At 38.2% G+C, this 24,832-nt stretch overlaps 1 protein-coding gene across 2 annotated transcripts in view; it reads left to right on the plus strand.

Moving 5' to 3' along the window:
• CDH2 (cadherin 2) overlaps nucleotides 1–24,832 on the plus strand; it is a 196,711-nt gene that overhangs the window by 1,141 nt on the left and 170,738 nt on the right. The window contains exon 1 of one of the 2 annotated variants that reach the window (XM_039843964.1): nucleotides 8,838–8,858. The exons of the other annotated variant lie outside the window; for it this stretch is intronic. Within the exon in view, the coding sequence (XP_039699898.1) occupies nucleotides 8,853–8,858 (6 nt within the window). The 5' untranslated portion in view covers nucleotides 8,838–8,852. Of the gene's footprint in view, nucleotides 1–8,837; nucleotides 8,859–24,832 lie in introns of those variants that run through there. 2 annotated transcript variants of the gene reach the window in all.

Below are 24,832 nucleotides of genomic sequence, written 5' to 3' on the forward strand. Positions count from 1 at the left end.
CACGCCCTTATCCCGCCGGGAGAGGAAAAGTTCCGTTAGTCGGCTGTTATTCCTCTCCCTTGGTCCGGCTGCTTCAGCCCTGCGTGCGCCCTGGGGGCGCCTTCTCTAGGAGCCTCCGCACTTTTCACGCCTTCGGGAGATTGCCAGCCAGCCTTTCAGGGAATCGGTAGTAGTAGACTCCTCCGCAAAAGGAAGCACCTGCTCCAGGCAGGTCGCATGCTCTCTCGCCACTCTGCGCCGCCGTTCCCCAGCCCGACTGACCGCCTAACTTTCCTGCGGCATTTGTTCGGATGATGCCCCGAGGCCCCTCCCGGGCCGCTAGCCAGGTCCTGGGAAGACACGCCGAGCATCTCGGCCACGACCGCGGTGCTGTGAAGGGACCAAGCCGGGGTCCTGAGTCTGCCCCCACTGACAGTGGGGTCCCGATGCGGTTACAGTTAAGGAGCGCGTCCGCCTTTACTGGGGGTTAGGGGCTCCCGGGAAGTCCGCCGGAGGGATTGCGCACCAACCAAAGCGGGGGGTGGCAGCCGGTGGCAGCTCCGAAAAGTGCGGGCGCGGCTCGGAAGTGCGGCTGCGCCGGGGGCGCCCAACGCAGGGACAGATGGTGCAGATCACCCTCCCTCAATGGTCTTCATGGGTCATGGCCTGGCGTGCTGCGAGCACCAGGGGCGGGACAGGGCCGGCGCCGGTGGTCTCTTACCGCCTTCTCCCGCTATCCCCTAGAGGGGTGAGGGCCGCGGCCGCGCGGAGCCCTGTCCATGGTGCGCCGTAGAGCGGCAGCCAGCCCCATCCGCTCTACGCTCTCCTCCCCCGGGTCGTGCTCTCCCACTTTCCGGCTCTTTCCCTCCCACTGGCTCTTTGGCCGCCCGGCTCCCGTTGTTCCTTTCTCTTTTCTTGGGTTTCTGCTTTTGTTCTTTCGTCTCCTGCTGGTCTTTCTCCCCTTCCCCCACCGGCCAGTCCGCCCCCCTTGCCTATCTTCTGATTCTGGGGTTTCAGAACTATTAGACTAGACATTTTTGGCCTCTGCCGTTTTGGGGAGTGGATGGAATTTCTTTTAACTTGGGGGAGGAGACCTGCCAGTCACTTGCTAACAAAAGTACCTCCTGTTATAAAACCGCCCTTTATTCTTGGAGCGCACACTCCTCATTCTTTCACCTCTTGTTACTTCATTTATTGTTTTTTTTTTTTTTCTTTTAAAATGCGGTTCGTTAAAAGAGGTAGGCCAAAGGGGAAGAAGGAAAAAAAGTGCTATCTCACGTGTTTGAAGTTAAGGGAAAGGCAAGATAAAGTCATGAATCCTGGGGTCATCAGATTCTCTTTAAACAAAGGAGATACGATAGATCAAAAACTCTTATTTCTAAAAAATATGAACATAATATATCCTCAGCGTGAGTCCAGCAGTAGATGGTGTGTTCATTAACTTTTTGATCTTAAAGTAAGTTTTAATTGAATACTGTACAGTGAAGTTAGGACAGGAGGAGACATTTGGTGGTCATTAATATCATGGGACTAAGTCTGGTACCACTGGAGCAATTTCATTTTCTTTAGTTTTCTACCTTGAAGTCAGGTGTGAATTTTGTAGGTCATTTACTTTTTTCTTTAAGTAATTTTTAAAATGCCATTTATAAACGTCAGATATTACACTTATCTTTTCCATTCTAAGTTCTTTCTCGGTTTCTGCTAGAGGATGTTATGTCGACTTTTATAAACCTTCAGGAAAGGGGAAATTATAACTTTGTCATCAAGTCGTTTGGCGATCTTTTAATTCATGGCTGCAAGTCATGCAGTAACATTGAATGATTTGCAAGGTCATTAGGAGTGGAAGCAGAGCAGTTTATGCAACATGAGTTTTAGGGTTATGTGCACCATGTGGATTGTACAACTGAGATTAGAAATGACTTTGTGCTAATGGTCTGCTTTACACACCAGAATAACAAAGATCTGTTTGCAAGGTGAAAATGGCCCCTCTGCAGTCATCTGCTTTGAAAAGTCTGGTTTTTTTTTTTTTTTCAAGTCAAACCAAAGAGCCTAAAGTTGCAGAAAAAAGATTGAGTACCTTATTAGTGGAGATACAGGGCAACCTTATTTTATCAGACCAGTTAAATAAGAATAACTGAATATTCAAAGGACTTTATGCCTTTAATTTTTAACAGTATATCTTATTTTACTTTGAACACTTTTTTTCACTTCGAGAGATTCTTAGTTTTGTTATTCTGTCACCTAGATTTACATATTCTAGTCAGTTTTACATATTATATTTAGCTTTAAGATTTCTTCTCTTCTTCCTCATTTTGACTTAAGGTATTGGCATTGTCCTTGACATTAAAAAAAGTAGAATTTGAGCATTAAATTTCATTGATCAAAGGAAATCACAAAGTTATGATAGGCTTTCCTTTTAAATTATACAGGTGACTTTCAAATACATGAATAGACTTATCATTAGGGAAAAAATCAATTTTACTACCTATCCAGTAATTAATAGATTAGAAACCTGGTTTGTTTTTCTAATTCACATTTTAATTGCATAACTCTGTTGATGTAATTTAAATACACATATGACACATCAAGGACATCACCTTAATGTGCATAGAGACTCTAGGTTCATAGTCTTATCACATAGGTCCTGCTTTCAACCCTGGATGAGGACATGTGAAAAAAAATATGCATAAACCATATGTGATTTTTTATCTACTTAGGCATAAACTTTGAAGAGATTAATATTCAACAAATGAAATGTATATAAAAAGCTGTGTTTTAGGTTGTGGAAAATCTGGGATGCAATAATTTTAAATATAAAATATGTATATTTATTTGATTTTCACGTGTCTTTGTTCCAAGTTCTTGTGAAGTAAGAATAATTAATATGATGTTCACAGTTTATTCTACTTATTGGACATAGTTATGCATATCTTTGCCCTTTTATCTTATAGCATGTCGTCATTACTAATAGATGGTGCATTGCAAGCATACTAGGTATGTTTTGAAAAATAATTTGTGTATACTAAAATATTTTATAGACATATTTTTAAAAGATGACATATTTTAATATATTTACATATACATAATTTTTGACCTCAATCGCAAGTTCAAAATTTACTTAATGAGTGCACTTTTTGACTTTCATTACTTTGTTAAAGTCAGCTTTGAAATTCTTCTAAAAGTTTGGACTGAGATTTTAAGAGGAAATTTTTTTAGATAGTTCATGCTATTTACATGTAAAGACTAAAGCGTTCTTGGAACAGATTATTTTGGTGACAGTGTATTGCACCAAACTGTCCCTAATTTCCTTTTTCACGAAAAATCTTCAATTCTTAAATCTATTGTGCTTCATTAAGCTTTAGGGTTATTAATCGGGAAATGTCAAGACTTAAAGTAACAGTTAATCTTGTTTTAAAATACCTTTTAAAAAATTCTAAGTAACTCAGATAGATCCCCATTCTGCTTTCCAAGGGATCGTCTCAAGTTAGACAAGTGGTATTTTAAAGAAAAATCAGAGCTGTTAAGAAATGTAGTGTTTGTGTATACACTCTCATTTTGCCCAAGTTAACATTATTCAGATTTGTTCTTTTGACTGAAATACAAAAAGTAATCAAATTTAAGCACTGAATGGATTTATGGTGAATTTTATCAACCATTAAAAAAGTGTGATAGATTTTGAATTTGGATTTTGTCATTTGAGTATTTCATATTTGCCATTAGTACACCTTCTAGAACCTAACTATTTTCAAGTTGGGTTAAGAAGTATAAGTGGAACATAATTTGTATCAACAAATCGTTAGGCCTCACATTCCTCTTTTTTTCCTACTAAAACTTAATTTTGTATGAATTTTTCAGCAAATTATATCAGTTAATCTGAGCAGATGCTGGTCTTTGTGTTTTTAACTAAATGTAGATAAATTTGAATTAAACAACTGTATTCATATCTGGCAGATAAATGTTTTAGTAATAGCTATATCTTCTACATATATAAAGTGCTAGGTTCGAAGTAGGTGGAATAAGGTTCATTAAGGAGCTAAACGGGAACTTGGAAGGATTTGGTCATAAAAATTACAATTTGTGTTATAATACCATTTTAAAAGGAAAATTCAGGTTACATATAAATACTGTTTAATTTTTATTTCTTTTCAGTACTCAGTACAGTACGCTTCTTTGTCTGAGCTTCCAACTGTTCTTATTGTACCCAACCCATATATATGGGTTACATGTATACATACACAGCATGTATTTTGAGAACTACTTACTATCTACATATGTGTCTCCTGGAACATTTATCTTAGTTTGGCATGAAGTGTCAATTGATAGTTCATTGATAACTTTGTGTGTGTTATCCAAGGTGGTTTGGGCACCTAGAGTATAATAACTTTGTTCTGTGCAAATGAGTTGCCCTTACATAGAGTCGAGAGCTAGTGTCAAGGGCAGGAAGTCTGGGGTTCTAACCTGGTCCAGCTGTGGTTTACTCTCATAAACTCTCATGACTTCTTTTTCTCAGTAGTAAAATCTTGGACCTGGTTTGATTAGTTGATCTCTAATGGACTTTTAAGTTCTGTGATCTTCTGGCTGCTTAAACATCCCAAATATGCCTCCTTTTCAAAATTTTGGAGTGACTTTAATTTTTCACCTGGAATGCAAGGATTTTAAGATACAATGGTAGGATGTGATTTTAGGGTTATTAACAGTAGTTCATCATATATGATAGGGTAGAAGTCCTGCATGTTTTATAAGGTTGACTTTTAAAAATAATTTTTTTTCATTAACTGTGCTGCATTTACCACCAAAAGTAAACTTTTTTTGCGGGCGGAGGAGGGGCTAGTTAGGCTTAAAGCAAAGGAAGTGTAACACTAGGAATAAAAATTACTCATTTTATTACTTTTATACTTTTATGTTTCTTTGAGAGAAGATATCCTCCATGAGAATCATTGAATAGAGTGTTGTGGGTCAGCTTTAAAGATATAGCCCTTTGACCTAGTTAAGTCCTTCTCTATTTTTCTGCAGATATGTCTGTATCCAAGATGTACACATGTTGTCTATACATATATATGGATATGCATTAAAGCACTCTTTTTAATTACAACAGATTGGATTAGTTGATCTCTGAAAAACCCATCCGTAAGGAACTGATTTAACATATTAAGGTGTAATGTATGGTCAGATTTGAAAACCCCTACTGTGTGGAATAAAACATTATAGTTCTAGTTCTGGGTCAAGAAAATGATTATTAAACCAGCCAATGTTTTTGGCATAGTCATGTACCTAGAAAAGCTACAGAGAAGGACAGCCAGAATAATCAGTGGGATTTCAGGGCTTTAGAATGAAGAGAAATTGGGACAAAGACCATGGATAGAAGCTGTAACTGAAGAATAGACTATCAAGCAGAGTAGAAATAAGATGAAGATGACCTAAACTAACACTGGAACATCCTTGAGTTGAGAGCAACCTATAGCAAGCTGAGCTATAAGTGGATCCAAAGGAAGATTGGCTAAATTAATGGGTAGTTAAATAATAGAAAAGATTCCATGTTGCAGGGAATGTAGCGTGGAATGACCACACTGTGCTGAGTGATCTGTGCCTGAGAAATTATACTAGTTGGTTAAATCACTGTGATATTTCTTACATTCTCTTGGCTGATCGCATATTTAATTTTTCATCTGTTTCGATAGTGAAAGTGCAATGTAAAGGGGACCTGAGAACTTGAGATACATCTAGAACTTGAGATACAGAAGAACATTTAGTATAGGGTGTTCTGGTTCACTGCATAGATGAAGTAAACTCTTTAACTTAGGTTTTTCCCAAGAAGCATTGGGAGAATTAGATGTATAATGCTTTTAAAACAGCTTGAGCCACTTAAAAGAAGGTGCCGTTATAAATACAATATGGCATTCGTAATGAGTAATTTGGAGGAGTGCTCAATCCCTGATAAACACGGGAGTAATGTGCTTATGTAGTTCTATAAATTGTAATTTTAGTATTGGTTTTTATGTTAATTACAAAATTTACTTAACCGTAACGTAGTGATGTACAACTATATATTTTAGTCTTAATATTGGTTTCTGTGGTAATTTTTTAAAAAATATACTTTATCATCATGATTTAAAACATTTATATCCAGATCCCTAATTCTGATATATTATTTAATATTTTTAGTGGATTAAGGAAGTAGTAAAATTTAATTAACGGTGTAATTTGGAACCTTTAGTATTTTAGAAATTACTGGAAATGGAAATGTGAAATGGCTTTTTCCCTTATTATTAAAATAAATTTTGAGTTCATTCAGCTTTCTTCTGTTGCATTATGTATGGAACTTCTGTACTACTGCTTTCAGTGATGGTTCTAAAGGTTGCCCTTTCAGTTTTTTTGCACATATGCAATTCTAAGACATTTGACGATTTATTTTATTTTTAGTAATTGTCATTAGTTCATTCATATAACTCCAAAGAGCACATATACCAGGAAAAACCTTTGAAACTTTAGATAGTTGCTGCTGCCTCTTCAAATCTTTTTTTAAAAAAACATCTGATAGTACTAAACCTTAAAATGAAATATTTTTAATTTCGGAGTGGGAAACTAATATGTTATCTTGGTTAATTATTGCTGTAACCCTGGGAGATAGGTTTTAGAAATGATGAAACTGGGACTCAGACATTTTGAATATTATGAAAATACAGAGTAAAACTCTATCTGTCATAGTAGAGGTGAACCTGCCCTCAAAGCACATAGCTTTCTTCCTCCACCACAATAGGACCCCTTTAATATGATACTCAGAGGATGAATATCGGATTAAAAAGGAATTTCATTTCCTCTCTATGGAGTTGATAAACTTTTTTTAAAAAGTAGGTAACTTTTGAGTTACAATCTCTCTTTAATCTTGACCTTAAATATTTTAATGAATTTTGGCATCTGAAGCCAAAATCTAATGGTTTGGTTAGGATTTTCACTTACTTTTTAAATATGTTCTCATAAAAAAAGAAGAAAATCTTACAGAAATGATTCATAGTCATTTTTATAATGTTCTTCAAATTTCCTTGATCAACAAATTGGACCGATACGCTCTCAAAAAGGAATTGTTTTGTGTCAATCCTGGAACTTAAAATACTTCCTAAGAGCCTATAGAAACTCTGAGGCTATGCATTTTTTAACTGTGTTTTCCACGTGTGAAAATAAATTTAGGAAATTGTCACTATGTTTTGAAATGTTTGATTGTTTAATGGCATCTTTCCCATGTTTGAATAGTTTGAATAACTTTTTCTCTCACAAATGAAATTATTTTGCATCTATTAAAATATATATGTCCACATTTCAAAAGGACCTACCACAAACAGATTCCTGTAAATGTTTTGTGGAGTGACTGAGTACAGACGCTGATTTGTTTGCTGTTGAGAAAGCCTGGACTATTTTGACTGTAACTTGACCTGCTGTGGGTGGGTGGATATACATGGCTGGACTATAATCTCAAACAATATGTCATTTAGTTGAGTGAGGAGCTATTAAGTGACTCTGAAATAAATGACTAAAAACTCATTAATTTTATTAAGTTTTAAAAGGATCTAATCCACTCCTGCTTAACATAAATCTTTAATAAACTAGAGACTATGACTACTTTAATTTTTTATTTTCTTTTGTTGTCTTAATTGGACAATACAACAGTTCAAAGTCTACAGTTCTTTCTTTGTGGCTTTCTGGTCCAGTAAATAATGAAAAGTGAGCTTCGTGCAGCCAAAATATTAGCCTTTGACAGCTCCTTTGGCTCCCACCCCCAATAGAGTTTATCTGGTAACAACATCTCCAAGATTGGGTTCTAATATCCTGCTTCCTGTATTATATTTCAAGGAATTCAAAGTTTAATTTCCACACACACACACATACACTTTTAGTTAATAGATGTATCAAGTGCATACAGGAAAATGCACATATAAGTGGCTAGCCTGTTGAATGTTCATAAATTGAACATGCAATTGAATCAGCAACCAGTCAAGTTGCAGCATTACCAGCACCCAGGAATACCCTCTTCCAATTTTAATCATCCCCCAATGGTAATTATTTACTTGACTTCTGATAGCATAGATCACTTTGCTTATTCCTGTACTTCATGAAGTTCACTATGCAATATTCCCTTTTGTGTCTGGCATCTTCCACTCAGTTTATAAAATCGTCTGTGCATTTGGGTTTTATTTTTTTTTTTAATAGTCACAACATTAAGAAAGACTCATTGACACTCTGGAAATGTCTGAGAAGGTAAGTTGAAAATTTATTTTTAAAAAAGAACATTAAAAAAAGAACAGACTGATTGTTTCATTGCGATTGCTTGCATGTTTATGGTGTTAAGCCAGGAAATGCCTTTTGTGGGTTTTCCTACTCAATATATCTTTTTCTGTAATTCTGGTAATTTGGCAATTTTGCTTCAGCCCAAAAGCCAAAGACATTTGGAATTCAGTAAGTTATAACTTCTCTTTATCAGGAGGATGGAAGCAAAGAACTAAATGTTTCTTTGACTTGAAGTCTCCAAGAAGATTTGAGCATCATATTCTGATTTATTCAGTGATACTTCTAAATACCTTCTCTGAGATTAATAGTGACCCACTTCTCAATGAGGTCTTACCCAGATTTATTTTTAATTTAAAATAAGTTAAATTGAGGGGTTTTAATGCCACAAACTGCCAGTTTTTCTGGCTCTTCAGTATATCTTTAGGTACAGTTGACCCTCTTTTGTGTTTGTAGATTTTTAAAGCTTTCAGAGGTTGCCACGAAGGATGCTGAATGCATACTTGTCTCAACATCTTTCTTTCTAGGGGCCGTTTTTCTGCATTTGTTATAATGGTTGCTGAGTAGATCTAGATTCCAGGTGGAGGATTCTACGTATGATGGTGAGCACTAAGGAATCAAATTCCAGAAGTAATGGCCCACCAAGGACTTGTTTGCTTTAAGGCAGCTCTAATTTATTTATAGTATTACACATGTGGACTTTATTTGACAATATTTAAAAAGTTGGTACACTTTGTGTGGCCTTAGCTTATTGATATTTAATTTGTATATACTTGTATTTTGTCCCTGCATAAAGTTTTTCTGCCATAAAATAATCATTTACATATAGTTTGTTTACAGCCTTAAATTTTATTTATAGTTCTGTCTTTTCTGTTTGGCAGATAACTAAGAACATTAGGGGAGAATATGATAACTATTGATTTAATGTTCAAATTGATTTATAGTTAAGAACCTTGTAAATGAAGCAGAGTTATTCCATGATTTAGTTCATGGTCTTCCCTTTAGTGAAGGCTGTATCAACGGAGCTGTGTTTAAAAAGGGTGATAGTGATGTATTTAAATGCAGATAATATCTGCAGATCATTCTGGTGTCTTCTAGTTCTGTCTCTTCTGTGATTTAATTCTTTAAGCCTGGTGTGGAAACGTGTGCATGCATGTGTGCGTGTGTGTGTTGGGACTAGCCTGGAACCAGAGTAAGTTTTTCAGTCTCCGAATACTTTTAATATGATGATGAGGACCCAATAGAGAGGAGAGGGTTGATTGATGCCAGCACAGAATCTGCTAAAACAGAGTGAAGGTAGTAGATTCATTGTTCTTACAGATGCTGGTGATTTAATGAAGATTAGATGTAGGAAATGTTGCTTTTAACTTAGTTTCATCTTATCCTAGTAATAGCACAACAGTTTTGAATAATTGCTATGTGCCAGGCACTGTTTTAAGTTTACATGTGTTAACTCACTTAAATATTTACAAAAATTATACCCATTTAACAAATGAGGACACCAAAGCACACACAGGTTAAGCAAAATTACCCAAAGTTATTAAGTGATGGAACTTGGATTCAAATGCCAGCAGCCTGATGTCAGACCCTGTATTCCTAAATTGTTATTAATTTGAATGCAGGTTAAAAAAAATAAAGGCAAACTGACATCCAGTTCTATTTTGTATATGTATGAAGTTCAACCTTTAAAATTTTTTTTCTCTTGTAAAATATTATACACGTGGATGAGTATATAAATCATATATTCTCAGTTTATATAATAACTAAAATATACAAAAATATGTCAGTATATCTACCAGCCAGGTTAAGAAATAGAATATTGCCAGTGTCTTCAGAATCACTAGAGTACTGTTCCCATTCCTTTCCTTCTCATAGAGGTAACCACTATTTTTATTTTTCTAGTAATTATTCCTTGCTTTGCTTTATAGTTTTACCAGCTATGTATGTGTGTGTATGTGTATGTATATATATAATATATATGTTACACATATAGATAGAAGTGTTTATATAAATGTATATATCATGCAAATACGTATAAATGTACTATGCATACATATGTGTGTATATGTGTGTGTATACATATAATGCATTTTTTGTGATTTGCTTCTGCCCAGCATTATGTTGATTGAGTTGTATAGTTATAATTTGTTCATTTTCATTGCTCTAGGGCATTGCATGCTATGAATATGATACAGTTTACTTATTCAACTTACTTGCTTATGTGTGTGGTCAGAATTTTGGTGCCATGAACATTCCTCTACGGGCCACCTGGGCATAAGTGCCAGGAATACTCTGGGGCTGCATTTCTCCAACTTTAGCTTGTATAAGACTGGCCTGAAAGCTTGTTAAACATAGATTCCTGGCCCCACCCCCTGAGCTTCTGATTCAGTAAATCTGTGGTGGAGTCTGAGAATTTGCATGTCTAGCAAGCTCCCAGGTGATGGAATGCTGGTCTGCTCTGAGCTCTATACCAAGAAGTAGAATTGTAGTATTGGTTGCAAGCTATGTGCATGTTCATCTTTACTAGCTAATAATTCAAGAGTGTTTTCCAACAATATATATATTTGTTTTTCTGTACTTTTAATATATGTGTTACAATTAAATTTAACATTTTTAAAAATCTGGTGAACTGCATAATAGTATTTCTTTTTGGTGCCTGTATGAACCCTAGCCTCTGATGAAGTTTGTCACTTCTCTGTTGCTTGTCGTTGCTGTTTGTCCCCCGTTCCCTTTGCCTAACATTTTTAGTCATGCTCGTATGGTGTGTTTCTAAGGATTGTGAGCCTTCTTGAAAGCTGACTCATTTGATTAAATCTTGTATTTGCTGAGTGCTTACTATGTGCCAGGCCAAACATTTCATCCGCATTGTCTCATGTAATCCTCACATCAGCCTCCTGAGATAGGTAGGCATTTTATCATCATCCATTTTGCAAAAGTCTGAACAAAGCCTGATGTGTAAACCATTTACCCAAAGGTACAACATTAGGAGATGGGAGGCAGTGGGAGCAAGATAAGTCTCTCTATTCAGGATTTTGAAAGATTGCAGCCTAGAGGAGGATTTGGACTTTAGAACAAGGACTTAAAGGATTCAGTTTCAGGCAGCAAACTTTGGTCTTATGAGTGGGAATATCTAACAGATTGAACCAGAAGTAGGATAGGCTACTATGGAAGCAGGCTACTTCTGTCACTGGCCATACAACTCCTGGATGGTGATTTTAGGAGAGGCAGGTAACTAATTAGTTGTGTGAATTGGCTTGTTTGTCCTGTCCTCGAGCTCGCTAGGCCCAGAAATGTAGTCACCCTGTAATCCAGAGGTACACGTGTCTTTTTGTTACTAGCCCATCAGCTCCCCAAGCACTCGAAGAATCTTGGTTGTCTGTTTTCAGACCCTCAGCGTCCAGCCATCCTAGTGGCTTTGTAGCTCTGCTGGTGGTTATAAGAAATTATTTGACCTGGCTTCTTTTTGATCTTTTATCTCTGGGTAATATTGAATCTTTGTAGGTAATTTTGGTGTTTTTGAAGGGACCTAATAAATAGTGCTATTTATCCATCTAAGTTTTGGACAGATAATGACAAAAGAATCAGCAAATAGAGAACTAAAATACAACCTTTATTATTAACGAAGACAAGATTAGAGAACGTGGCTTAAATGTGTCAGATCTCAGAATTTATTCCCCACTCCACCTTACCTCTTCTCAAATTTAACTGTGCCGAATGGGGGCTGGCTTTCCACCTGGGGGTCGAGCCACTGTAAATTCACCTATAGCATGATGATATTTGCACTGCATAGGCAGGCTGGCTTCCAACGTAAGAGAGATAATGGAGGGAGTGGACTCTGTGAGCCCCGTTGTGTCATCCAAATGTGCTGGAGAGGTCGACAGAGGTGGTATTGCTAGTGTAGCTCCCTCCTACCTGGAAGAAGGCAATAAAGGTTCCACTAAACCTTCCTCAGATTTTGGATTAACCATTGAATTTATGTTTTTAACCATCATGTGGATGCTCATCTGGAAGCATAGCAATCACCATCAGAGGGGGAGATGGGGCTCTATTAGGCCAGTTTTGCTTCCAACCTCATGCATGAAGTCTTAGAATATCTATAGCTTTACTTTTTACAGCATCCTCAGATGTGGAGCATGTGAAACGATCACAGCAGTAAGTCGTACAGCTGGCAAAGTTAGAAAGCAAACCAGTCCCTGTCCTGGAAGAGTTATGCCAGGCAAAATTATGACCCTACAGCCTGTCCTTAAGTGTCCCAAAGACCAAAGTAGAGAACCAGTGATATATGAGGACAGGACTCAACAGTGGGCAAAGAAAACCTTCCCTGCTTTAGCTTTTCCCAGGTGCTAATCAGGCTAAGCCTCTTGCTTTAATCCATGACCTTTGAACAAAACGCAGAGTTCAAAGGGGAAATGAAGATTTAAAGATACTGAATATGCTGGATGAGAAAGAAAGACACTTCAAAAAGGATGGCGGTTGCCACCATCGGATATTTCTGAACCTCGCACATAAGTGGCAGAATCTCAAATGCCAGCTTTTTGAGAGAAAACTCAGAATAGTGGCGTGGATCCCCTCGCCACCAGGTCAATACAAAGCGCTAAATTTCACCTCCCATTGGGACCCTCTCCCCTACGAGTTTCAGTTTGTAACTAGTACATTCAGAGCTCTTACTTTGCCTTTCCCTGTGAGCCCCTTCACTGACAGCCCTGTGTTGTCACCAGTGTGGGCTCTGGCAGGTGGGTGACTTGAGGGACATGCTGTCTTCGAAGCAGATGTTTTCAGTCTCCTGACACATTGGCTCTTTCCACGCTGCTTCTCCAGGGTTATTTTGGCTGAAGAAGGTCATCAGCAAGGAGAGAATTGTCTTTCGTCTGTAAAGACCAGTCCAGACCAGTTGGTGGAGGCTGATCATTGAGCCTGTGGTCAAGCTATGAAAATCCAGCACATACCCTTTTTCGCTCTGAATACAGAGCAGAATTTGAGGCAGCTAATCCAATGCTGCTCTCCTAGGCCTGTCATTTATAATTTAAAGTGAGAACCTTGATAGAGCTCTTGAACTCACTATCATTTAAAAATAGCAAATATTGTTCTGCTCATTAGGCACTAGATATTGAAATAATCCTTTTTTTCTGTGCCTCAGCCATCTCTGCTTATTCAGGCCTGCGGCCCATGGGCATCTCCATAAGTGCTGGCCTCAGACTTTTGCCAAGGTCAGCCTGCAACAGCTCTCATCCAGAAGTGTTCACTATTTGGCTAAGGTCACCATAAGTCCTGCCTCTTTTCCGAGATCCTTGGCCTACAGCCTCTCGTGGGGCATACTGTCTTTGCTCCAGGCCCTACCTCTGTAAACAGCCACTTTCCTCGAGAATAACCACCGTAAGTTGTGGTCACACATTGAGATCAAAATACCTTGTGGTTTAGAAATTAAAGCTTCTTGATCTTAAAAGCCACCTGCCCAACTATAAAAGCCAGCCATACTACGCAGTAAGGATGGCAAACCACCAAGTTAAAGAACATGCAGGGCCTGTGTAAAGCATTCTCTCCTCTGCCCAAAGCCCCAACACCTCTGAGCATTTTCTTCCCCAACATTGGACTCCTTTTTATTTCTCAAAGTCCCCAGAGAGTATACCAACATGCCAGTCTCTGAAGGGACCCAGTAAAAATAGCACCTCTCCTCCCTGAGCCAAGTTCTGAACCCAATGAAATATAAACCAGAAGAGTCAATAGTTAAGGAAAATGTCACCAAAGTTCTGTTGAAGGCTGACCTGGAGGGTCTGGCTTTTATCTGTGGGCATGTCTATTGCTAGTACAGAACCCCAGAATTCCACAGACATTCTCACTCAGTTGCAGGCAGTGATGGACTCCCCCTCTTGCCCCCAAATGCTGCAGGGGATCTGTGAACTCCCAGCATGGAAAATGAAATCACCACGCTTGTTTTCTGTGGGCCTGTGACTCCCAGGTGGGAGGAGTAGGGGACAGGGCTGGGTACCAGCTGCCCAGATTGTTCTAATTTAGTCTTCGGATAAGTTCAATCCATCCTACTTCTCTCTAAGGCAGCAATTCCCAAACTTCTTGGTTAAGGGCCCTTTTATACTCTTAAACATCATTGAGTGCCCCAATGACTTTTTGTAATGTGGGTAATGTTTATAAGTATTTAGAAATTACACTGAGAAGATTATATAACATTTAATTCATTTAAAACTATTAAACCAATTGCATATGTAACACAAATGCCAATTTTTATGCATAATAACTATAGTTTCCAAAACAGAAAAATGAAATTGGTGGGAAGAGTAGCATTATGCTTCTATATTTTTGCAAATCTCCTTAATGTCTGGCTTAATTGAAGGTAGTTGTTTTCCTGTATCTGCATCTAGCATTGACTGTGTTAAGGTATCCCATGTCACGTGGCTTTTGGAAAATTCCACTTAATATTTGTGAGAGAATGAGAGTGAAAAGGCAAGTAACATTGTATTATGAAAATAGTTTACCTTTTCAGATCTTTTGGAAAGATCTTGGGGACCCCTAGAGATCCCAGACCACACTTTGAGAACTGTTATCCAGGAGATGAGTGATTGGCGAAGTGCTGGGAGTATTGGAGTTAGCAGAGTTCCCTTTAGGTGGAAAGAAGCTTCAGGAGGGGAAGAAGCTTTCCCCCTCTCTACAGGGTACACAGTGGAACTGTCCAAATGCCAGACTTAAATCACTCATGATGGTCATGAGTAGGAAAAAATGCTCGCTTTCAGTCCCTGAATTGAAACTGGAACTGATGATATTAGCTCTGTAACCTCTGAGTTAGCATGCAGGGCTTGTGGGTTTACTTCTTTATTGTTTAACCTATTAGAACTCCACTGGACAGGGTGCTGGTTCCTGAACAGGTTCAGGGATAAGTTCAGGAATGGCTTTGAACTCTGACGTTATTGACAGTGCCCTCTTTTCACTGCAGCACATTTCTGGAAGCTGTGCTGTGAATGCGATTTTATTGCAAGAATAATGGTATAATTGGGTTGGGTTTATCTTATCAAGGCTCAGAATTAGATAAATTATTACTATGGCCAGCTGTTCAAATTAAATCAGAATTATGGGGACTGTAAGGTCTGTAGCCATTTTTAAAAAGTGAAACCATGCTTCAGGTTTTTATGAAATGGGCCTAATTGTACATAAATACAGGGCAGTCTGGACTATAGCAAATTTAAAGAGTCTGCCACAGACTGTAATCATTCTTTCATCAATATCACCTACCGAAAATTAATATACTTGCCATGATATGTATTTACTGATAATTTTCCATCTGTACTTCTAAAAGTTTGAGGTGGTGGTCGGGGGTTTGATTTGGGTTGCTTAAAAATCAAGTTGTTTATGAAAATTTGACTTGATGTGTTTTTCTCTCAAATATTTTACCTAGTGAACAGAAACATTAAAATTATTTTAGGAACATATATATATCACATATTACATGTGAGAATTATATTTTAGAAAAAAATTCACAACAGCAGCAGGTAAATTTGTCACTCGGTCTTATGTAAGACAGTTTCTAGCCTTCTGCCTGTTTGATGTGTGTTACTGCATTTGGAAGCTGTGGATGGTGGTTTGGTGATCAAGCAGTGGTGAAGGCTGGTCCCCAAAGACATTAAGTACTGGTTTGAATGTCATCTCTAAGTTGACTAGCTACCTGACCTAGGGCCATTTCATTTCAGTTCACTTCCATGCCTGCTAAAATAGCACTAATATCAGCACCTACCTCATAAAATTGTTGTGAGGATTGTTGAGATATAATGCATGGAAAGCATTGTATCACAGTTCCTAGCACGTGGTAAGCACTCAGTAAATATTAGCAATCACTGATATTCAGTGTATTTAGTTAAATGAATTCCCAAGTTAATTATAAACACAGTCTGATGCTAAGTACTATACAATTTTGATGACATTTTGAACATTGTATATAAACATGTTGAAATCTCTGGTGAGTGTAATGAGTTAATGGGACAAAATCAATTCAAACCAGGATTGGCTATCTCCACTAGAATTGTTTTAGACACTTCTGGAACTTTTAAGGGCAGTTTAATGGCATAACTGCCGGCACCACTATCACATGATAGTGTTAGGCTTTTATAAACCTAGTCAGTCTGTAGGTGTGTTGCTATCCATGACGTCAGACAAGCAGGACGCTTATTGGCAAACTCCGGACTGTCTTCCGGGACTCTCCTCTGGGAAGTCTTGGTGCCTAGGAAGGCTTCTCTCACATGGGCTGCGGACATGGGGTATTGCACACATCTCCTTGACTTCCACTTCATGTATGTTTATACATGGTCCTAAGCGTTGATAAGTTCCAATCCTGAGAAGTTGACACTCTAAACCACATTTTGTAAGGGAAACTCGGTTTTTTTTTTTTGTCTGTCAAACTATTGCATTGTGGTGCCGTCTTCTGGCTTAAGAATTCAATTTCAGTGGAGTTGTCGGGTTCCTGGGCCAGTATCGACACAATTATTTGACCAGTGTTGTTGTTACTTGATAAGAGGAAATGAAAATCAGAAAAATAAATATACTCATATCAGAGATATTCCAGGACCCACCCTAATAATACAAGTAAAACAAAGATGGAAATCACTGGTTGCAGGGGACAATGTGTGGCCTTCTTCAGGAATTTTTTGCTCCTCAGCCAGTTTAGATTGTATCATGAAGGCAAGAAAGAGTTAAAGAACCTGTTCAAAATGCTGTGCTCTCCCTCCAGAACAGTACATGACGAAACAAAAATATCAGAGTCCAGGGTTAAACATCTGCACATTTCAAGCATGCTTCCAGGGACATGCAATTCAAGGTGTGATCAATGGTATGACTGACACAGAGAAAAATCTTTAAAGAATGGCAGTAGCTCTTGAATAATCTTCTTAACGTAGCCTCCAACATCATGGATGGGATCCTGAGAAATGTAGAGAATCTGGCAAATGTGATTGTATAGTTATAAATGAGATTAAAAAATTAAAAATTCGTCATGCAGAATTGGTCTTGAACAGTTTCGTTATTCTATTGCCATGTACCCCACTAACTGCTTTAAAAATGGCTTCACTAATTGTTTGTATTTGCTTATTTCAGTCAGAAGACATAACTGCATAATAAAAGTATTACCTATAGTTGTCCCCCATTCAGTGTTATTGACTATCTGATAACCTGCATCACAGTACTTTAATTGTTACTAGATTCTGACTGTAGAATATCTGGAAGAGAAAAAAGGAAGAGATCAGCGCTTTGGGGAAACATCCAATTGATTAAATTTAAAAGTTTATGATAATGAACAGAGCTTAAGTTTTAGTTAGGCATTCTTCAGAAAGAGGAGATTCCATTAGGTTTGGGCTGATTTCAGTTGTAAAATTTTTTGGCCCATAATCGTAAATGATCTTGATTAGGAAGGAGATGGAGAGGCATGGAGATTGAAGAGTCCATTGTGGCTTCAAGGGAAATACTGAAGAGCCTGGACTTAGGAATGACATAGGAGATCGGAAAGCAGAGCCAGTGAACAAGGGTTACTGTACAAAAAAAGAGTCATGATAACAGGAACTTGAAAGAGTAGTGGACTCAGAGCTTTAAAGCTCACAGTATTGAGACTATGGAAAAATTTTAACAAAAAAAACAAAACAAAAAATGATGTCTCCGTGAGTTCAGAACTGGAACAGATAGACTAATACTAAAGGCAAGCCGAACTCTTCAATTCCTATTACACTTCTGTCCTTTTTAGACAAGAAGGTCGATCTTCAGCTTGGGTAGAGTAGAGCAAATACTTGTAAGAGGAAATTGAAACTCAAGATAGGTGAGCTGATTGTGTGAGAGCGCAGAGCGGCACTAAATGAGTTCAGATCCTCTGGCCAGCGTGAATTTCATCCTGATGGGCCAAAAGCACTTGCTGACTGTTTATAATCTTTGCAGAATTGTAGAGAAGAGGAGAATAAAGGTCGGGGTGAAATAATGTGCCAATTAAAAACAACAACGAAAACCAATCAAGAAGGAGTGGTTTTCAAACAAAAGAATAGCCCATTGCTGACCTGGGGCAAAATCCTTCCATCAGTAATTATGAAAAGATGGCTTGCGATTTCAATTTTCAGTTCTACAGAATAACTAGGAAACAGCATGCAGTTGTTAAAGGCAGAAAAAGTAATTGTTTATTTCTTTTTGCTTTTGCTAAGTTATTAGACCTGAACACTAGGGCAAAAGATGGGTATGTCAAATCTGGGGTTCAGAAAGTTCGGAGATGGGAGATGCAGGCTAGATGTGTGGCCACATGTTAAAAACACCGATGTATCCACACATCACTTGACATTCTGTTTTAGTGTGTCTTGGGTTGGGATCTAGAGATCTGTATTTTAGACAAATATCCCAGATTGCTTGCTATGCTAAGCAAGTTTGGAAACTAATGGACTGTATGACAGAAATACTATGAGTTGTATTCATGTTGTCATAATTAGTTACTATTATTAGTAACTAATGCAGTGAATAACCGTGTGCCAGACACTCTCCTAAGTGTTTTATGACCTCATTTAATCATCACACCTACCCTGAGTGGATATTGTCATTACACACTTTGTACAGATAGGTCTCACAGATAGCAGGTGATGGGGTGGGATTCAGACTTAGGTGGTCTGGCCTGGTGAAAGTCCATGCTCTAAACTACTCCACGGACTGCCCCTCACGAGCCTGGCTGATGTCTGGGCTTGTGTCATGCCTTGTCTTTAGTATGAGTAGCATCTTTATGAAAACATTGGTGTGTCTCATTAGACTTTCTTGATATAGAAATCCAGGAGGAATGGCTAACTCTAGATGGAATTATTAACTTATTGAGATCAATTCTTGTAGGGTTAAATGTAAATTATTGCCCTTCGTGGCCCTAAATCAGCAGCAAAGAAAATGGAAGCCATGACTTAACAGTTGCCTGGTAAAAACGATCAGGGTTGTTTGGGTTGACTACAAGCTCAATATAAATCAACAGGGCCTTTGTCCATGCTGCACCTCTTGCTTGAAATGAATGCCCCTTTTCACATCCTGCTTTTTCTCCTGGCAAATTTTTAATCATCTTTAAAGACAGAGCCTAAATGTCACTTCAGCTGTGGAGTCTGATTTCTACAGGCAGATTTATCATCTCATTCTTTCTGCTGCTTTAGCATTTTGTTCCTGATGTTATAATTTTGTGATTATCTTTCTAAGTTTGTACCACCCATGTCCATGGTCACTCAACTGGAAATATGGGGAGGGCACCCATTCCTCCTTCCCTCTTGCTGTGAGCCCCTATCCTCACTGAGCCCTATTAGTTTTAACTGTCTGCATATTGATACAATCTGCCCCTCTTTCATTCCTGCAGCCCCTGCCTGAGTCAAGTCTGTGTCCTAACTTGTCTCCCAGCTGTCACTTGCCCCGCACCCTGCCTCCACCCGCTGCCACACACACACATTTCCCACGAAGCATCAGAGAATTCTCTATCAATCATAATCTGCCTGTGCTTAAAATCAGTTCCTGGCTGCCTCAAGCGAACAGGATAACCCCAAGCCGCCAACCATCTATAATCTAACCCCGTCTAACTCTCTAGCTGTAACTTTTGATTCCCTGCCTTGCTTCTTGGACTCCAGTGACACTGAACTCATTGTAATTCCCCAGGCAGTATGCTGTTTCTTGCTGCCTTATTCTAGCTCAGGCAGTGACTGCCTGGGATGGCTTCCTGTCACTTTGCCACTGCCTGGCTACTCCTGGGCTCTGCTTGGGAGGCCCCGAGATCGCTGCCCTGGTCTCTCCTTATGCCCTCAACATATCTCTACTTCCCAGTCAGCACTTTCTATTGCAGTCACCGCTTTATTTTACTCCCACATTCAGCCTTGAACTCCTTAAGGGAAGGGGCCATATCTTGTTAGTTTCCCACGATAAATGGGCACTTAGTGCATGTTTTTTGAAAGAATTGTAATTATTTGTTGTACTTGGAAAGAGTATAGGTTAAAATCTTGCCTCCTCTCTTTTCCCAGATGTGAGATCTTGGGTATTCACCTCTAAGTGAGAACCTATTTGCTCGTTTGTAAAATGTAGATAATTTCACCTCACTCGGGGGCCTGTTGTGAGAAGTAAGTGAAATAGCAATGGTTTGTAAAACTTAACAGTGTTTCAGGGTCCTAATGCCTGTTTTTGTGTGACCAAGAGTGTGTGTTTCACATTTTTACATGCCTAAGCGCTTTTAAGAAATTAGAAGAATGATATTTTTTGGCACTTGAAAATTAAATGAAATTCAAATTTCGATATCTATAAAGTTTTATTAGAATGAACAATATGTGTTCATTTCCAATTTTCTATGACAGCTTTTGAACTACATCAGCAGAGTTAAGTAGTTTTGACAGAAATTCTGTGGCCTACAAAGCCTCAAATATTTGCTCTCTGCCTCTTTGATAGAAAACATTTGCTAACTCCTGCATTATTCAAATATTAGAAAATGCATGTGATTCACAGCCTCAGCCTTGCATCACAGGGAACTTTTTGAGGTGAGAGTTCTCTCTCATCTTCAGACTTTCAGAGCCTCATCTTAGGCCTGGCAGAGTGATCAGTTAATGCTGAGGGAAGCCACAGGTACTGGGTTTTGGTTTTTTGAAAAGGAGGATGTTCCTGTTTATTGAGCTGGTTGAAGAAATAGTAAGGTTCCCACTTCTGGAGGTGTCAAAGGGTAGGTGGACACCCCTTTTTCATGGGTTCTTGTAGAACAGGGTGTCTTACCCTTGACCCTATTGACATCTTGGGCTTAATAATTCTGTCTGGGTGGCTACCCTGTGCATTGTGTAATGGTTGGGAGCATCCCTGGCCTCTAGCCACTAGTAGCCAGTAACATCCCTCTCCCAGTTTGGACAACCAAAAATATGTCCAATTGTCCCCTGAGTGCCATATCCGTGCTGCACTGAGAACTACTGCTGGAGAACATTCAAGCATTAGCTACGGGTAGGACTAGAGCTTTCAATGTCCAAAAAGCTGTTGTCACCAGAGGCTTCACGAATGGAGTCAGTTTCCCTGGGTGAATCAGGGAATGAGGTCTATAAGTTAGACCTCGTACCAGCCCTGGCCTTGGAGGGCTGAGCAGTAAATGAGTTAGCAGTGCACTAGAGCAGTGCTTGGCACGAAGTAAGACTGCTATATCTCCAATTTTAAGTTCGTATTCATTTCAGTGCTTCCTGTTTGTTTTTTTGAACATCTTAATTTTGTTATTTTTGGACTGAATGTTAAGAGAGGAAATCAGTATTAAATTAATAGAGAGAAATACATGTTTTAATAATTTTATGGATCCCAATTTTAAGAAAACACATCATAGATTAATAACAGCATGTTATTCTGTGGGTTCATATTGTTTTAGGGAAGAAGAATTTAGGAAAGGTTCACCTGTTTGAAACAAATATGAACATCTTATAAAATAATACAACTCCAGTGGTTGTTTAATATTGGTAGCCGGCATTTGTTAGAGACGGGCTTTACAAACATGGTTTCAGGAATCCTCACAGCCACACCGTGCAGATGGGTGCACATTTCTAAATGAGGAAAATGAGCAAAGAGGCTGAATAAAAGGTAGCATGTTGAGGATAGAAGTTCTCTTTTCCAAAATAAGGTGGAGACAGATACTCAGAAATGAACATTCACAGTATTACTGATGGACTTGATATGGTCTTGAAATTCTATTCCTGTGGATTTGGATGAGGAAAATATTGCTGCTTATCCCCCTACTTTAGGGCAGAGCCACTGGAAAGCAATAGTAGCCAAAAAAAAAAAAAAAAGGAACACTCAACAGCATTAAAATAGTAGTAGAATTAAAGAAAAGATTATTATATATGATGATGGATGTTCACCAGACACCGTGATGATCATTTCACAATATATAGGAATATCAAATCGTTACGTTGTGTACCCGAAACTTATATGATGTGTTATATGTTAATTATATCTCAATTTAAAAATAGCGATGTAGGATATGGCAATTATATCTCAGTTAAAAAATGTTTTTTTTTTTTTTAAAGTGAAAAAGAAAAGATTACAGTTTTTCTCCAGTCTTTAGCATTTGTTGATCGCTGGATGTGAGCCGAACCCAAATGCCCCGGTTAGGATATGATTGCTGTTTACTCTGCCTCCTGTTATTTGTCTCTGGCCTGACACCCCTGCCAGTGTCTGTTCCCACCTACCCCACTGGATTGGAACTCTGCCGCTGCCTCCCTTTGTAGAAGCCTGGACTGGAGGCGAAGCGGCAGATTCCTAACCCATCAGTACACAGACTTAGAACACATTGGTCCATTTTATAAGGTGGGTTGGTATTGGTGCTTTCCCTTTATTTGTTTTGGTTAGGTAAAAAAGCAAAAGCTTTCACTTATTTAGTGCTTGCTCTGTGCTAGGCCCAGGATAAGTGCCTGGATATTTACAGCTAGTAAGTGACAAGATATCTGCCAGTGTCCCAAACCTGAGGGGTATTGGAAGACCAACTTTTTCCTTTTCAATTAGTCCCTAATATTTTCTTGTTCTTATTATGAACTATGTAGAGCGTATAAAATATATAGGGAATAATATAATTTGTACCCATGAGCCTACATACATCTTTACATTTTTGAAAGAAATGAATTATTACAAATAAAATCAAAGCCACCCATATAATCCTTCCTGATTCCTTTCTTGTCTTGCCTTCTCTGAGGTAGCCACTATCCTAAATTTGGTGTTTATTACAACTTTATACATTTTTATGTGTGTCAATAACATTACATTATCTTTTATAATTAAAATTTATATATAAAAATGGAATCATTGATCATACTTTTTTGAAAAAATTTTTTGCAAGATGCATAAGGTAGTGTGCTTTGTTCCAATCTGAATTTGGAATATTGCTTAACTAGATTTCTGAACTTACTAGAAATAATAATCATCTCTAGGTTGATTTATAATTAGATTTCTCTTTCAATCTTACATGGAGGTTAAAGAAGCTGACTTTTTGTTTGTTTATTTTGATTTATAACCCTGTATATAAATGTAGTTCCAAATCTTCCATTTTAATGCTGTTGAGTGTTCCTTTTTTTTTTTGGCTACGTGAAATTTATTAGCCCATTCTACTGATGGGTGTTTTGGTAGTCTCCAGGTCCTACTGTTTTAACCATGCTGCAGTGAACATTCCTTTATGTGTCGACATGAGCACCCATGGGAGAGTTTTTCTAGGAATATACCTCCCACGTAGGATATGTCCACATTCGTCTTTACTAAAATTTTCCAAATTGTCCCCCAGTATGACTGTACCAGCTTTCACTAACACCTGTGTGAGAGGGTTGGTTGCTCTGTATCCTTGACTTGGTACTCGAAATCTTTTCTTGCACGTAGCAGACTTAAGACTGTTAATTTGATGGATCTGAACTAATATCTCACTGTTACTCCTAATGCTTTTTTTCAAAATAAATACTATGTGATATTTAACAAAGTTTAAATTTATTTTTCTCTTTATTTTACCATATCTGAAAAGAACAGAATATTAGATGAGAATTCAATTGGATACTAGGTTAGTCTGAATTTTTGTAACATTAGTATTCGCAAAACTTCCCATGCATAATCCAGCTACTTCTTTCATTGTGAAGCTTGCACTGTATTGTTTCCTTCAGACAACTGCTTTGAGGTCTCTATTTTTGGAGCTTCTCTTTCTCCTTCCTCCCAATTTCTGAATTCCTCATCAGTGTAGACCACTCCTAATGCTGGCCCAGCAAGTACCGAATCCCTCCCTCCCGCAGCCTCCATTTTACTCTTCTTCCTCCTATATTCGAACCCCGCTCAGTGCAGGGTGAAGTTTCCTAAAATTAATGTGAAAGCTGCACGAGTTCTCCTGAGAGCTAGTTATTCTGTGATGATGTCAGTAGGGCTGGAAGAAGTAGTGAAACTAACTCGGAGGGGTAGGCGGATAGCACTCAGTATGATTGAGTTTCAAGCACACTAGGTAGTTAACTACCTATGTGATTATAGGAAGATGGCAAGAGATAGTTACTTTCCAATTTTTAAGTATAAAAAGGAAACAAAATTGTATTAATGTTTATTTATATTTTTAATGTATCCCTGCCCTTGAAATTAGAGATAAATATACATTGGATTGATTGGTTTTACTCGGTATAAAATACTCTATGTCTTGTAATAAGTATATTGCAATTTCGTTTTTTAATTAACAGAGACATAATGAAACAAACTGCACAGTCAGGTAATTAGATGAGAATGTAAAAAATCTACATACTTGAATGTACACTTTTTCTTGAATGAAAAGCTTCTTTGGTGATGGTGATTTGTGGAGCCTACAAACTGTTTGGCTGTCTCTTCCCCCAGGTCCACTGGCTAGTTCTTCAGTCACAATGACCATTTTAATAGAAATGTTCAATCCTTAGAACAACCTAGAATGTGTGTTATTTAGATTTACTGGACAAGACAAGTGGGATTTGTTTCTTCTACTCCAGTTATCAAAAAGAGTAACCATTTGCCCTCTACATTCTAATTGTAAGCATTTGAAAACAAAGGGGTTGTTTGTACATGGTAGTTGAAAAAAGAAGATATTGGGCCAAGTGGAATGTTT

This window comes from Pteropus medius, unplaced genomic scaffold (assembly GCF_902729225.1).
Source record: "Pteropus medius unplaced genomic scaffold, Ma_sr-lr_union100, whole genome shotgun sequence".
In the NCBI taxonomy this organism is placed as follows: Eukaryota; Metazoa; Chordata; class Mammalia; order Chiroptera; family Pteropodidae; genus Pteropus; species Pteropus medius.